The 14,540-nt window shown below is 27.9% G+C and overlaps 1 protein-coding gene across 2 annotated transcripts; it reads right to left on the bottom strand.

Annotated features, from left to right (window-relative positions):
• Positions 1-4,161: 4,161 nt before the first annotated feature.
• Positions 4,162-14,206, bottom strand: LOC142322113 (uncharacterized). 2 transcript variants are annotated; one of them, XM_075360811.1, is made up of 4 exons: positions 13,149-14,204; positions 6,871-7,119; positions 5,916-6,230; positions 4,162-4,518 (listed from the first exon to the last, which is right to left on the bottom strand). In XM_075360811.1, the coding sequence occupies exons 3-4, from the start codon at positions 6,196-6,198 to the stop codon at positions 4,463-4,465; spliced, it is 339 nt and encodes a 112-aa protein (XP_075216926.1). In that variant the 5' UTR covers positions 6,199-6,230; positions 6,871-7,119; positions 13,149-14,204; the 3' UTR covers positions 4,162-4,462. The 2 variants fall into 2 exon arrangements, with proteins under 2 accessions (XP_075216926.1, XP_075216927.1); XM_075360812.1 differs by lacking the exon at positions 6,871-7,119 and having other exon boundaries at positions 13,149-14,206.
• Between the last annotated feature and the right edge of the window lie 334 nt (positions 14,207-14,540).

Here is a 14,540-nt window from a genome sequence, read left to right as displayed (position 1 = left end):
TGGGATTTAGTTCAGGGTTGTAGGAGGCAGTTTTAAATCATCATGATGTTTTTCTTTTACAATCTCATCAATGGCATATTTCTCGAAACACTTTTTGTTTTTCTTGATAATAATACATAACTCCACTTTCAAGACATTTATAGGTACTGGAATTTTATTAGACTGAGGCCAGTTTACCTTAATTTCCTTTCTAGCATTTGAATTAGGAACTTCATTAACTTTTACTTTTTTTTAAAGATTTCAGATAGTTTAGGAAGTAATTTATTTTGAACCCATTTAGAAAAGTTAGCATAGTTCATATCACATGATAATCTCCTATTGTACTGCTTGATTTCCACATCAGAAGATTAATATAAATCCCATCATGCTTCCTGCAGTCAAAATTATTGTCCTGTCTCCTTTACTAATAGGTTTCTTGAAATATTCTGTCATATTAAATTTTTCAACCCACATTTTTTTTCTTCAAATTATTGCTATAGATGTATATCTCATCTACAAAAACTATGGTCAATTTGGTTTTCTGAATTCGGAAATTTTTTGTAAATACGTAAATTTTTGGTACTAAATATCAAACCTTTCAACCAATACAGACATATTAGATGGAATTCCAGTCCATTTAAATCTTATTGCTTTACGAATTCGACGTAATAATTGGTTTGAACCGTGAAACACATTATCATCCTTTAGTTTTTTGACTATTTTATTAACAGAAGGTAAACATTTTTCTGCAATGTAAAATTGCACATTTACACATGACACAGATAACATGAATATTAAAATCATCGAGCCCTATGACAGGGTTTGGCCGCTGAGAAATTTTCCTTGGAGTTAAAAAGATGCCAATGAACGAACCTGCTGCAATTTTTTTTTCATTTTTTATGTGAGTGATAAGACATTTTCAAGACACCAATGCTGCACTAGCATGTTCTATAATTTTCTTAGGGTCAATATAAAATCACCTTTCTCTGCTTCCTCAGTCATGAACTTTACAACATTAGCCACAATTTTAAGGGATTGACTATGGAGCAGTTTAGTTTCCCCAATTTTAAATTTTACTTTCTGACTAAACTACTCAAACATAAGATCAGGATAACATTATTTCACAAAAAAATACACAGCTAAAAACAGGACAGAAAAAATTAACTGTTATAACCTTACTAAAATAGTTTACAATGAAACAGTGAATAAATGCTTGCAAATCAGTGAAGCTGAAATGTTTCAACAATGATTAATTATTTCCAAGTTTTAATTATCAAGTAAATTTTTCATTATATTTTATTACCATATTTTTAATTTATTTACAGCAATGAAAATAAGAATCAAAACAAACATGACATAATTAGCCATTTTACGTGACCGAGTAAAGAAGCTATTATATAGTTATGTGTTATAGTGAAAACTGAGTTTAAAAACTGGTTGATGGTTTCAGGGGTAATAAGTATTACAGATTTTAATAGAATCAAAAGACTATTTGACCTAATTCCCATCAAATAAAATAAAATTGACCTTTATACTTCATGTCAGAAGGTTAATATACTTTATTTTTTTTTTGTCTTCAGTCATTTGACTGGTTTGATGCAGCTCTCCAAGATTCCCTATCTAGTGCTAGTTGTTTCATTTCAGTATACTCTCTACATCCTACATCCCTAACAATTTGTTTTACATATTCCAAACGTGGCCTGCTTACACAATTTTTCCCTTCTACCTGTCCTTCCAATATTAAAGCGACTATTCCAGGATGCCTTAGTATGTGGCATATAAGTCTGTCTCTTCTTTTAACTATATTTTTCCAAATGCTTCTTTCTTCATCTATTTGCCCCAATACCTCTTCATTTGTCACTTTATCCACCCATCTGATTTTTAACATTCTCCTATAGCACCACATTTCAAAAGCTTCTAATCTTTTCTTCTCAGATACTCCGATTGTCCAAGTTTCACTTCCATATAAAGCGACACTCCAAACATACACTTTCAAAAATCTTTTCCTGACATTTAAATTAATTTTTGATGTAAACAAATTATATTTCTTACTGAAGGCTCGTTTAGCTTGTGCTATTCAGCATTTTATATCGCTCCTGCTTCGTCCATCTTTAGTAATTCTACTTCCCAAATAACAAAATTCTTCTACCACCATAATCTTATCTCCTACTATTTTCACATTCAGTGGTCCATCTTTGTTATTTCTACCACATTTCATTACTTTTGTTTTGTTCCTGTTTATTTTCATGCGATAGTTCTTGCGTAGGACTTCATCTATGCCGTTCATTGTTTCTTCTAAACCCTTTTTACTCTAGGCTAGATTTACTATATCATCAGCAAATCGTAGCATCTTTATCTTTTCACCTTGTACTGTTACTCCGAATCTAAATTGTTCTTTAACATCATTAACTGCTAGTTCCATGTTAACATTAAAAAGTAACAGAGATAGGGAACATCCTTGTCGGACTCCCTTTCTTATTACGGCATCTTTGTTTAACACATTATTAGATTTTAATTTATGTACCCCAAAATTTTCCTTAACTTTCCTGTATGCTCCATCTATTTTACCAATGTTCATTTCTCTTTCCACTTCTGAACACTTTTCTTTAATCCACTCTTCTTTCACCAGTTTGCACTTCCTGTTTATAGCATTTCTTAATTGCCGATAGTTCCTTTTACTTTCTTCATCACTAGCATTCTTATATTTTCTACGTTCATCCATCAGCTGCAATATATCGTCTGAAACCCAAGGTTTTCTACCGGTTCTCTTTATTCCGCCTAAGTTTGCTTCTGCTGATTTAAGAATTTCCTTTTTAACATTCTCCCATTCTTCTTCTACATTTTCTACCTTATCTTTTTTACTCAGACCTCTTGCGATGTCCTCCTCAAAAATCTTCTTTACCTCCTCTTCCTCAAGCTTCTCTAAATTCCACCGATTCATCTGACACCTTTTCTTCAGGTTTTTAAACCCCAATCTACATTTCATTATCACCAAATTATGGTCGCTATCAATGTCTGCTCCAGGGTAAGTTTTGCAGTCAACGAGTTGATTTCTAAATCTTTGCTTAACCATGATATAATCTATCTGATACCTTGCAGTATCGCCTGGCTTTTTCCAAGTGTATATTCTTCTATTATGATTTTTAAATTGGGTGTTGGCAATTACTAAATTATACTTCGTGCAAAGCTCTATAAGTCGGACCGACTTATATGAAAGAGAGGACCCCTCTTTCATTCCTTTTGCCCTGCCCGTATTCACCCACTATATTTCCTTCCTTGCCTTTTCCAATGCTTGCATTCCAATCTCCAACTATTATTAAATTTTCATCTCCTTTTACGTGTTTAATTGCTTCATCAATCTCTTCATAATATTAGTTAATATACTACTGAAATAATATCATAATAAGAAATATAATTATGAAAAAAATTAAAGAACGAAAGAAGGATGTCAAAATGTGCCACTATACCTTTTTATAAATTACCTTTTCTTACTGTGACAGCTGTTGAACTAATCACAACTCTTACTGCAAGAGATAGTCTAGCTTTGTAAATAATATTTATATGTAAATAAAATTGAATGCCTTACAACTGGATATGGCTTAGAAGTGAGACATCTTTTGTCAGTACCTATTGCTAAACAAGTACGTATTTTACTGATAAGGATAAACAAAGCATATGAAATATCTTTGCCTTTCCAAACCCACACTGGCACCCAGAGAAAAAAAAATCAAAGTTATTTAAAAATAATGGGGCAAGAAAGTCTGAACATTTGACTTACCCGGTATAATTGTAGCTGGATTATTATAATTGAACAGTCAATAGAAGGTAAAGGAAGGAGAGCAATAAAGTTAACAGATGAATGACATTAACAAGGAAGCAAAGGAGAAGGCTACAAACAAAATAAGATGGAGAAATCATAACGTAAGCAACCAGCCATGCAGAACACCAAATGATGATTATAATGAAATTTAGCTGGTAAAATAGTAGTAGCAGCTGTGACTTGGTTGCAGAGATAAATTTGTCAGAGTTACAGTTGCCCTTTGTTTTATGAAACAGTGTTATTAATGCACAAAAGAGTGAACATTAGTAAGATGGTTAGTACTTTCTTGATTTGCTGTTATTGTGAGTGGATAGTGGAAACTAATCAATCATTGTAACAGGAAATACATAAAAATAAATAAATAAACAATCTATTCTTTTATTTAGAAATATAAAGTTTATACATTTCCAACATAATATAATAGTTTTACCTCACAATACATAATAGACTTCACATAAACATAATTTATAGTAATATTTTCCAGAAAATAAAATAATTTAATGTTTATAAAAGTAATTATGTTCATAAGAATTTTTTTTGCTTTTTAACCGCCAGGACCATTGTTAGCAATTGCTTCAGAAAATGAGATAAATGATAGATAAGTAGTGTGTAAAAATGTCATGCCGCCTACCGGGATTCAAACCCAGGACCTTCAGATGAATTTCAATAAGAATAAGTCAAGTTAATTTTACTGCTTAATTCTTCATTGTTGTTTTCATCTGGTTAAACAAAACAAAAAAAAAATAATAAATCAGAATTAGAAAATAATACATAAAATATTGTTTTAATATTCATTTAATTTTTATATTAAGTTTTAATATTAAAATTCCAGGTTACAGTAAATGCAGTTAATTTGAATTTATATTTAATTTTTTAAGAAAAAATAATACATTTTATGAATGTATTACATTTTTTTAATAAATTATTCAAGTTTTAGACTGGTTTCCTTTAGGAATTGCTTAAAAATAATTCCTTTCCTGGACCACTCTTCCTCTTAATATATTCAAATTGTATACTAAAAGTAATTAACAATTATATTTAAAAAATAAACAAAAACACCATTCTTCCTCTTAGCAAAATGCTATATTATGTTTCTGGATTAATTTTATATGCTTCTTCACTGAAAAACTACAGTATGCATAACCTAAATTCCCACTGCACATTCATATTTGCAAAATACTAGGATCTAGTGTCTGCATGAGAATTTCAAGAATTATAGACTAAGCTGTATATTACTAAATTACAGTATAAAGTAAACAATAGTTAAAAAATAGTAAAGGATTATGAAGGTGATGCTCATACTTTCATTTACAATATATTACATCACTCCATTACTAATTTAAGCTATCTTACATTAGTTTATTTAATTTTGTTTATATTTTAAGTTATTATCCGTTTATATTAAGTTTTATTTTATTTCATTTTGTTTACATTTCATATATTGAACCTGTGTAATCAACTGTATGCAATGTAATTATTGAAACTCTAATAGAATTTTTATGTAAAAAAAATGTATTTACTGTAATAAATATTTTTAAAATATTTATAATAGATACAAACTTTATTAAAATTACTGAAATAGTTAAAATCATGTATAGAACTGGGTAGGCCCAGTTGAGGAGATTTATAATCTCCTAATGAAAAATAATCTCTTAATGAAAGATATATTTTTAAAAATAATTATTGCAGTTTCCAAGACTTCTTGATGAAGTACATGAAATCTAAAATTCTGATTTTATTTCTAAATTATTTTGCAATAGAACATAATACAAATTAATGTTGTAATTTCCAGCAGAATATTTATTCTATGAAATGTAAATTATATTCTATAAAAACCTAAAAAATGGGGTTTCTTATAGACTTAGAGCACTAATACATTGCTACTGAACAATATAAAGCTACATTATAAGAACATTATAAGCTATAATAAAAACATATGAAATAATTAAAACGTTACGTAAAAACATAAATGCTCAATTTACTGGTACACTAGCCTACTGTTGGCCTGAAAATTAAGACTTATTCTACATCAATAAAAATATTTTTCAGTAAAAATATAAGCTAGAGCAAGAACTTATATATTTTAATAATTTCTGAAAAATTTTCTCTTACTTACCTTGCTTTTGATAGTAGTTCTGGACCTGAAATACAACATCCAGTTCTTCCAGGCCATTTGATTTAATAGAAAAGGTTACATTCATATTTAATTTATGAATATTTTCTGATCCTGTTTCCTGATTGTGACTTACAGGAGAACTGGGTAAATCACCTTCTATTTTTCTTCTTTTCATGGGAGGTTCTGTGGTTACTAACAGATTTCTGTTAGTGGAACCATGTTCATGAAAATTAAAAGCATGATCAAATGTTCTTTTTTTGTTATGGTGCATATCATAAACCATTATTATGAACTACTAGATTCAAATAATTCAATCTAAAACAGAAAAAATATACATAAAATATAAATTAAATATCATTCATCAGTATATAAATTATTATAGTAATTTAAAAAGAATAAAAATTTGGTTTTGGTTTAACATCCATAAGTAAAAATTTTACTTATCGATGATTAGCTGAATAAAAAAGAGTAAAGAAATAAAATTCAAAATAATTAGCAAGAACACTAAAAATACTTTGAAAATATTCAATAAGACTTTAATCAATTGTTTGTAACTTCCTGGCATTATAAACAGATCATGGTTTAATTAAATTGTTTTCTTTTTTTCCCCTTTTTTTTAAGTAACTGATAAATAATAGTGGCATTTTTAATAACACTGATGATTTTTTTTTCAATATGCGTATAAAAAAGTGACCTAACCGAATAGGAATTCACGGGATTGTAATATCAACCAAACATTTTTCATATTAATTATCATTATTACTATAATTAACGTAATTGTTACTGGTCCAGTGATATCAGTTAATTATTTTATTAAAACCCACAATTAATTTTATAAAAAAAATTAACAATTTTATTTTCATCTCTCAGTGTACCATTCCTTAACAGAATTTTCTCAATCTGAAATTGATTAGTCAGTACGCTAACAAAAAATAACGTTAAAATAGATACATACTTAAGATATAAAAATTCTTAGAATATCCGGAAAAGCTCTTGATGAAAGACGTCTTCCACTTGTCGAAGATAGTGATAAAATGAAGTAATTTACTTCCTTTTCGCGCTATTTTACCAACTTCCAAGGTCACGATCGTGTAGAAACTTGCAGTATTTTTACTTCTTTTCACACAGGAAATTGTGGTTGTGTACGCACACAAATCAAATATGTACGCCAGTTGTACGATATTGTGAATAGTAGCACGGTACACTAAAACAATTAAGTTGCCTACTAATAAAATAAAATTGGTGTTAACTAAACTACAGCATTACAAATTTTAAAAATGTAACACATAAATACAACGTAATACATATACGTAATACTACATTATGTCAATTAACATTTGGTAATCTATTTATATTAAGTATTATTATATATTTTTTTACTTTTTACTTCCTTGTTCGAAGTAAAGGAAGTATTGTGATCGCGAAAAATTTCGGTTTTAAGATTTCAACGGAAATATCCATTTTCACCATCCCTGAATCCATTTTGACTAATTTCGTTGTGACGTCTCTACGTACGTATGTACGAATGTATCTCGCATAACTCAAAAACGACTGTCCGTAAAATGTTGAAATCTTATATTTAGGACTGATGTGCATCTCCCCTTCTGATTGCAATCTTTCGTTTTTGATTAGGTCTCTGATTTTTAAATAAATTTGGATTTTTTACTTTTTCTTAATTGCATTAATAAGCCCTCGTTGCGATCTTTTTAACGATATATCGTAAGTGGTACTTAATTTCATTGATTTCAGAGTTACAGCCAAATAAAATTTTAATTAATGACATTTTTGGATCTTACAATGCGAAGGCACATCGGTTCGAATCCGACTTGATATACATATATTTAATTTTTTTTTTTTTTAATTTAATAATTATTAATCTCTGATTGTAAAAAAATGTTTAACAATAAACAATACAAAAAGAAATATGAAAAAATCAGAAGTTATTGGTGAAATAAAATTTTTTGTACTTTTCAATTTATTTCAAACATTTTTATAATCAGGGTAATTATTAATAAATCAATATATTTTGATAGTGCACCTCCCTTTTTGATTGCAATCAAAATAAAAATAAAAATTTTAATTAATGTAATATTTGGATCTTAAAGGAATCAGTTCGAATTAGACTTCATCTCTTTTTTTTATTTTTTGTTTCTTAATTTAAATATATTGATTTAATAATAATTACAATTATTGATTTAATTATTTAAAAAAATATTACATTTCAATTCTTAAACAGATCTGTACCAGACATTTGAAGTACCCAGGAACAGTCTCAAAAAGTGACTGGTGGCCATTGTTTATCTCATTTTAATAAAACGACATTTGAGGTAAACTGTTATCAAAATAAATGTATCAATAAATTATTTATTCTGAAAAATTAATATACATGCATCATAATCCTGCTAGTCTAAATTGAAAGATTAGTAGAAAATGCTAAGTACTTACTGCATTATAATAATAATGCATTATAATAATGGGTTTAATATATTAATTAAAAGTAAATTTATGTCAATATTGATGAAACCATAACTGCATGAGCAAGTTATAAGTGTGTGCGGATATGGGTTATTTATCTTCATTGCATGAAATGTATAATAATTTATATATAAAACATTATTTCCTAAATAATCAAACAAGGAAAAAACATTGCATAAATGAAAATAAAATAAAAATAGATAATAATTATATCTTGCACTCTGTTATTTCAGTAAAAAAATAAGTGAATGATAAAATCTTTTTAAATATAACTTTATCAATCTCAACAAATGTCGATGATAAGAATTATACACTAATTAGCATTTTAACAAAACTATTGTACTCTTACAAAATAAATTTTTTTCATTGCCAAGTTTTTCTATATTATGTTGGAAATCATAAAGACTACGGTAGATACATTTCTTGGACCTGTTTTATAGTATTTTTAAGTCAAGAAACATAGAAAACCAGCAAGTTTTCCGGCTACACATTGCCTTAAAAATTTCAGTAGGACCTAATTTCACTGGGGCTGAAATCTGGATGAGGTTTTTTGCTATTCATAACCCTATAACAAAACCTTTTTAGAAATATGTTTGTATGAATATTTTCCTTATTTCAAGTTCAAAAATCATTTCCTTTCCTCCAAAAGGCTCTGAATACTGAAATAATAAATAATATATGATTTTGTTATTAATCAAACCAACAAAAAGCATAGTGTAATTTAGGATTAAAGGTTTAGTGTACAGCACAATAAAAAGTATAACAAACAAAAATATAACATAGTACAAAAAATTCGACAATCAGCTGTTAAGAGCAAAAAAAAAGTTAAATGGTAATATAATTTAACATAGGTATAGAGAACAACAGAATTAATTTTTTTAACAAAACAGAACCAGCAACTAGGTATAAAAAATAAAATTGCCACAAGTCATATATGAGAAAAAAAGAAGACATACAATAAATTAACATTAGTCACATAGAGGAAACAAATTCAAAACCACAAAACTTAACAATTCATAACTCATAAATATCAAAACAAAAGAATTCACGTTATTAAATTAAAATAATCCATAAATAGTATCAGCAAAATTTCATTAAGATAAGTAGATATTCAATACACATAGCCTATAGATCCAATACATGCAGCCTCTTTGATCATCTCACATCTTCACTGTTATCCAAAAGGTCAACAGCAGATGGTTTTCGTGTGCGTTAATATTAAGTACATACATTGAATTTAGTTGGTGAATTTCTTCACAAACAGATGGCATCTCTAGATAACCTTGTATCTACTTATTCTTTGTAAACCGTGGGGCCTCTGAAACATTTCTCAGCACTTTGTTGTGAAACCTTTGGATGATGTTATTAATATTGCTATTGCTTGCTTTATAATTGGCCTATTTAAATGAATCTACAACCTTATAAGATCAATTGTAACTTGAATTTTGAAAATCAATCAATGTCTTCAAGAGTTATAAGCATAAAAAATAACACTGACCTTCACATTTCTTGACTGAAGGTTAAAATATTATTGAAATAAAACTATGAAAAAAAATAATAAAGAGGAAAGACCAGCCAGAATATGCTGCTACATATTTTTAAAAACTGCCACCATTTACTATAATAGCTACTATTGATATGATCATAAGCCATACTGCAAGAGATGGTCAAGGTTTGTTGGCAATATAGATCAGTCAATAAAATCAAATATCCTACCCAAGAGTAGGATATTTGGAGTAAGGTATATCCAAGGACATAACTTTTGATCTACTGCCTTATTAATTCAACTGGTAATTCACAACAAAGCATCTAAAATACTTTTGTCCTGCCAAAATCCACAGCGACACTGAGAAAAAAAATCAGTTACTTAAAAAATTCTTTATCAATCTTTTCCAGTGCCCTACAGAAAAAAGCTAACAATCAGAGAAAGGCAAAATAGCGTGCTAACAAATAAAATTCTTGTGGGGCAAGAAGGTCTAAATCAGTTGAATATCATTATGTTTCCTAATAACTTTTAAGACAGGATACGTTTAAAACAAAGTAAAACAATAAGTATTTGAAGGCTAGTTCAAATACTTCTACACTTCCTGTTTTCCCCCTTGTAAATCTTGTTGGGGATATGAAAAAAGTTGCAGATGCTGAAAATCCGTATCCTCGTGATTATATATGTCTATTCTATTGGAATCTAATTCCAAAATCGGGCAGATGTATGATAAATGGTTTTCTTACAACCAGATTATTTTTTATCTACATACCATTAATCATATATCATGAATAGTAGTAGTATTACCCAGTTTTACCTGAATAAAAGTTTTGTACAATCCTCTATTACTCTAAGAAATTATAAAGATTATAATATAAAAATATTTATAGGACCATTACACTTTTTACTAATATTATCTGCAGAAAAAAATCATTAGGTCAAAATTAAAAAAATATTTTCTTGTTTCAAATCTTACACCTTATTTTACTAGAGGATTGTTCTAAGTTTTTTGAATAAGTTACCTACAAAAACATTTTTTCACAAAACAATGCAATATATATATATATACACGTATATACTGTATCTCATTTGAAGTTACCCATGTTACAGAAAAATTTAGAAGTTTTATATTGAATTTATCCTTGTTTAATGCATCAAGATTGAAAAAAATTAATTTCTTTTCAAATATATATGATGGCAATGTATGTTACGACATATTTTATAACCAGTTTAATAAGAAGGTACACTTATAAAAAAATATAAAAAATACACTACTTCACTACTGAAACACTACTTTGAACACTACTTCAAACATTATTAAGAAAAACCCATTAAAGTTTCATTAAATAGGGTACTCCCTGCAGTATGTAGCAAGGGAAAAATAAACATATAGACATTATATATATATATAGAGCAATACAAATGAAATTTATTATTTTTTTTTTTACTTCTAGACATGCTATGACTGATTTTGAAGAAAATGTAACCTAAGATTTTTTTATGTGTAGAAATGTCAATATTATTCACTTTCTTTAACATTAACATTATAGTAACTGTTAGATATGTCAAATTTTCATAATTACAGGCATGGCAAGGGGATAAGCTCAAATCTCTGATTTTTATATTTCTTTGAAAAATGTTTTTTTTTTTTTAAATTTGAATAAAATGTATTTTATAATAAACTTTGAATATCACAAAATTTCAGTGTTGTTATTTAGGGGCTAGAGAGAGAACCTAGGTATCAAGTTTAGCCATAGGCTTAACATTTAAGGTATTTACCACTCCCCTAGTTACACAACATTCAGAAGGAATTATTTTAAATATGTCAATATTTTAAATTAAAAGATACTTAAAGCAAAGGGTCATAAATGTATCACAAATTTCAGTTGCTACTATTTGTACTTGAAGGTAGAAAAAAGGGTAAAACAAAAAGAATTATTTGAATATCAAACAATTTTTATAATTGATTTGTAGTCGTTTGAGGATGTCACATAGCTAAAATACAGTAGGTTGTGCTTATTATTTGTTCTTCAGAATAATATTTTTAATGAAATTTGTAACTAAAAAAAATCAATTCAGTGTTTTTTAACCATGAAATAATTGGGGACAAAATTAACCCCGCCGGAGTATGAGAAGTACCTAGAATCCACCAGGGCAGCTAAGGGTTAACGAACTGAACTTTACATATTTTATTCTATTTCACGTGGCCGATAATAATAACGAAAGTAAAAATTTTACTCGTAGATGATTAGCTGCGTAAAAAAATTACAGAAATAAAATTCCGAATGATCAACTAATACATTAAAAAAATTTCACAAAACTTTTAATTACTTTCTGGTTACTTTTTGCCATTACAAACAGGTTTAATTTAATGGTTTAATGGAGTAATGGTTTAATTTAAACAATTATTTTTTTGGTTTTTAACATTATCTGCTCACCACGCATTTTTCCGTTCCAACAGTAAGTAGTAATCAATTTACATGTTAGCTACGTATATTTACTTCGTCATTATATTTTAAAGTTAGTAAAACAATTATTACGATTTGTTAATTATCTCTATTGACAGCAACGCTAATCTTTCAACTAATATCTTTTATACACTTCTTGTTTTTATTCTAGATAGTATTTCACTTCAATTATATCGGCTCTTAGTTTTGTGCTTCTAATTTACATTGTACGAAATGAACATTTGGCAATTACCAAATACGGAACAGAACGCCGTGCTGCACAGAATACGCTTTATTGAGGCCGGGGTTCTACCGAAACATCAGAACAACAAAGTTAAGTTGCAATGGATAAGTTAGTCGCAAGTTAAGTTAAATTGCAATGGATTATAGTAGTAAACTAGCGGTCTAAGCTAGTTTAATTTAAACGACTGTACGTGACAAGCAGATAACCGATAAGTACCATTTTTTTAAAATAATTGATAAATAATACTCATTTTTAATAACAGTAATGTGATGTAAAATTTTTTTCTACATCCGTATGAAGAAGTGATATAACGAAATTGGCGATATCGTAATACCAGCAAAACATTTTTCATATTCAGCATTATCAAAATTAATGTAACTGTTAACAATCCCGTGAAATTAGTGAGAAGAGTTAATTATTTTATTAAAAACCGTCATTAATTTTATAAAAACTTACAATTTTATTACTCACCCTACCACTCCCCATCAGTATTTCTCACTGAATAATGATAAATTTATCACGCAATTTATAATTAAACTTGATCAGTCCACTGTTAATAAAATAACGTTAAAATACTTACATACCTCGGATATTAAAAATTCTTGAAAAGCTGATTATTGTCGAAGAATCATGTTCTCTACTTAATGGCGACAGCAACTTACTAAATTTGGACGTAAACTTTCAAAGCCTATTTAGACTTAGTTACGCGACACTTCGTCAAATTTTATGTTATAAGTTATATCCCAATTTCCTATCTCTTTCTGTTAACTAAATAAATAAAGAAAACTTGTAAGAAAAAATTAAATTTCATAAAGTAGTAAAAATGTAATTATATAACTAAAAAATAGAAAATGAAGTGTAATCTTGTATAATCTCAGGTCGACCATTCCTGAGAATTTTTTTTTTTTTTTTTTTGTATGATAAATTGAACCACTAAACCACCACCAAAGAACACCGGTATCCACGATCTAGTATTCAAATTGGTATAACGACTTCTCTTGTCTAGCTATGGATAAGTTAACGTCCCCCATTTTTTTTTTGCATCACCACTACTTTCACCTTCCATGATAATAACGTGTTATTCTAATACATCATAAAGTTAAACATATGGCTAATCTAAAGAAACAGAATCTGTTAACGTAAAATGTAGATATTAAAAAATTGTAATAATGCCAATAATTTTTGTAAAGACAATGTTTTTACAAAACTAATATACACTCATAAAGACAAAGTAACAAACACTACGACGTAAAGTAGCACTGAACGAACACTATCTCCACAACTAAAAACTTGTTATCTCTGCGGAAACTGTTAAAAAAACAAATTTGTTATCATTTGCAACAAGCTCTACTATACTATACTTATCAATACTTGAAAAATATAACATATTGATGTGTATAATATAAACGTAATGTAACAGTACACGTATTAACACAGTTATTTAACAATTTATTTATAATTATTTAACATTATTACAGATTTTTAATTTTTTTTAAATAACATCAAACATGTTTCATCTTCTGTAATATCACTAAAATTAACACAACAATTAAGAACCAGTGAAATTAATAAAAACAGATAATCATTTTATTCAAAAGCGCAATTAATTTTACAAAAAGAAACAATTTTATTACAGACACACACTATCACTCCCTAAAATTAAATTTGATTAATTAGACTATGATTAAGAAATAAATAGTAAAATAAGTAACACGCCACATTTATTAAAAAAAGAAGTCTTTAAAGACAAGCTTTAAAAGGCTTTAGAAAAAAGTTTTAAAAAGCTGAGTCTTTAAGAACAACCAAGTCTAGTAGTTGGGATGGTAAATGAATGGAAAGTATGCGAAAATTGTGATGTATTGTAAGACGCAGTATGTTGCACTTTCAGATATAACCTGCGACCTTATATTTTTGAAGTTATCTATATTACTGCAACTGCATTATAAAAAAAAAAAAAAAAAAAAAAAAAAAAAAAA

This window comes from Lycorma delicatula, chromosome 3 (assembly GCF_047948215.1).
Source record: "Lycorma delicatula isolate Av1 chromosome 3, ASM4794821v1, whole genome shotgun sequence".
In the NCBI taxonomy this organism is placed as follows: domain Eukaryota; kingdom Metazoa; phylum Arthropoda; class Insecta; order Hemiptera; family Fulgoridae; genus Lycorma; species Lycorma delicatula.
The sequence above is the reverse complement of the archived record's forward strand: the minus strand, read 5'-3'. Positions and strand labels throughout refer to the sequence as shown.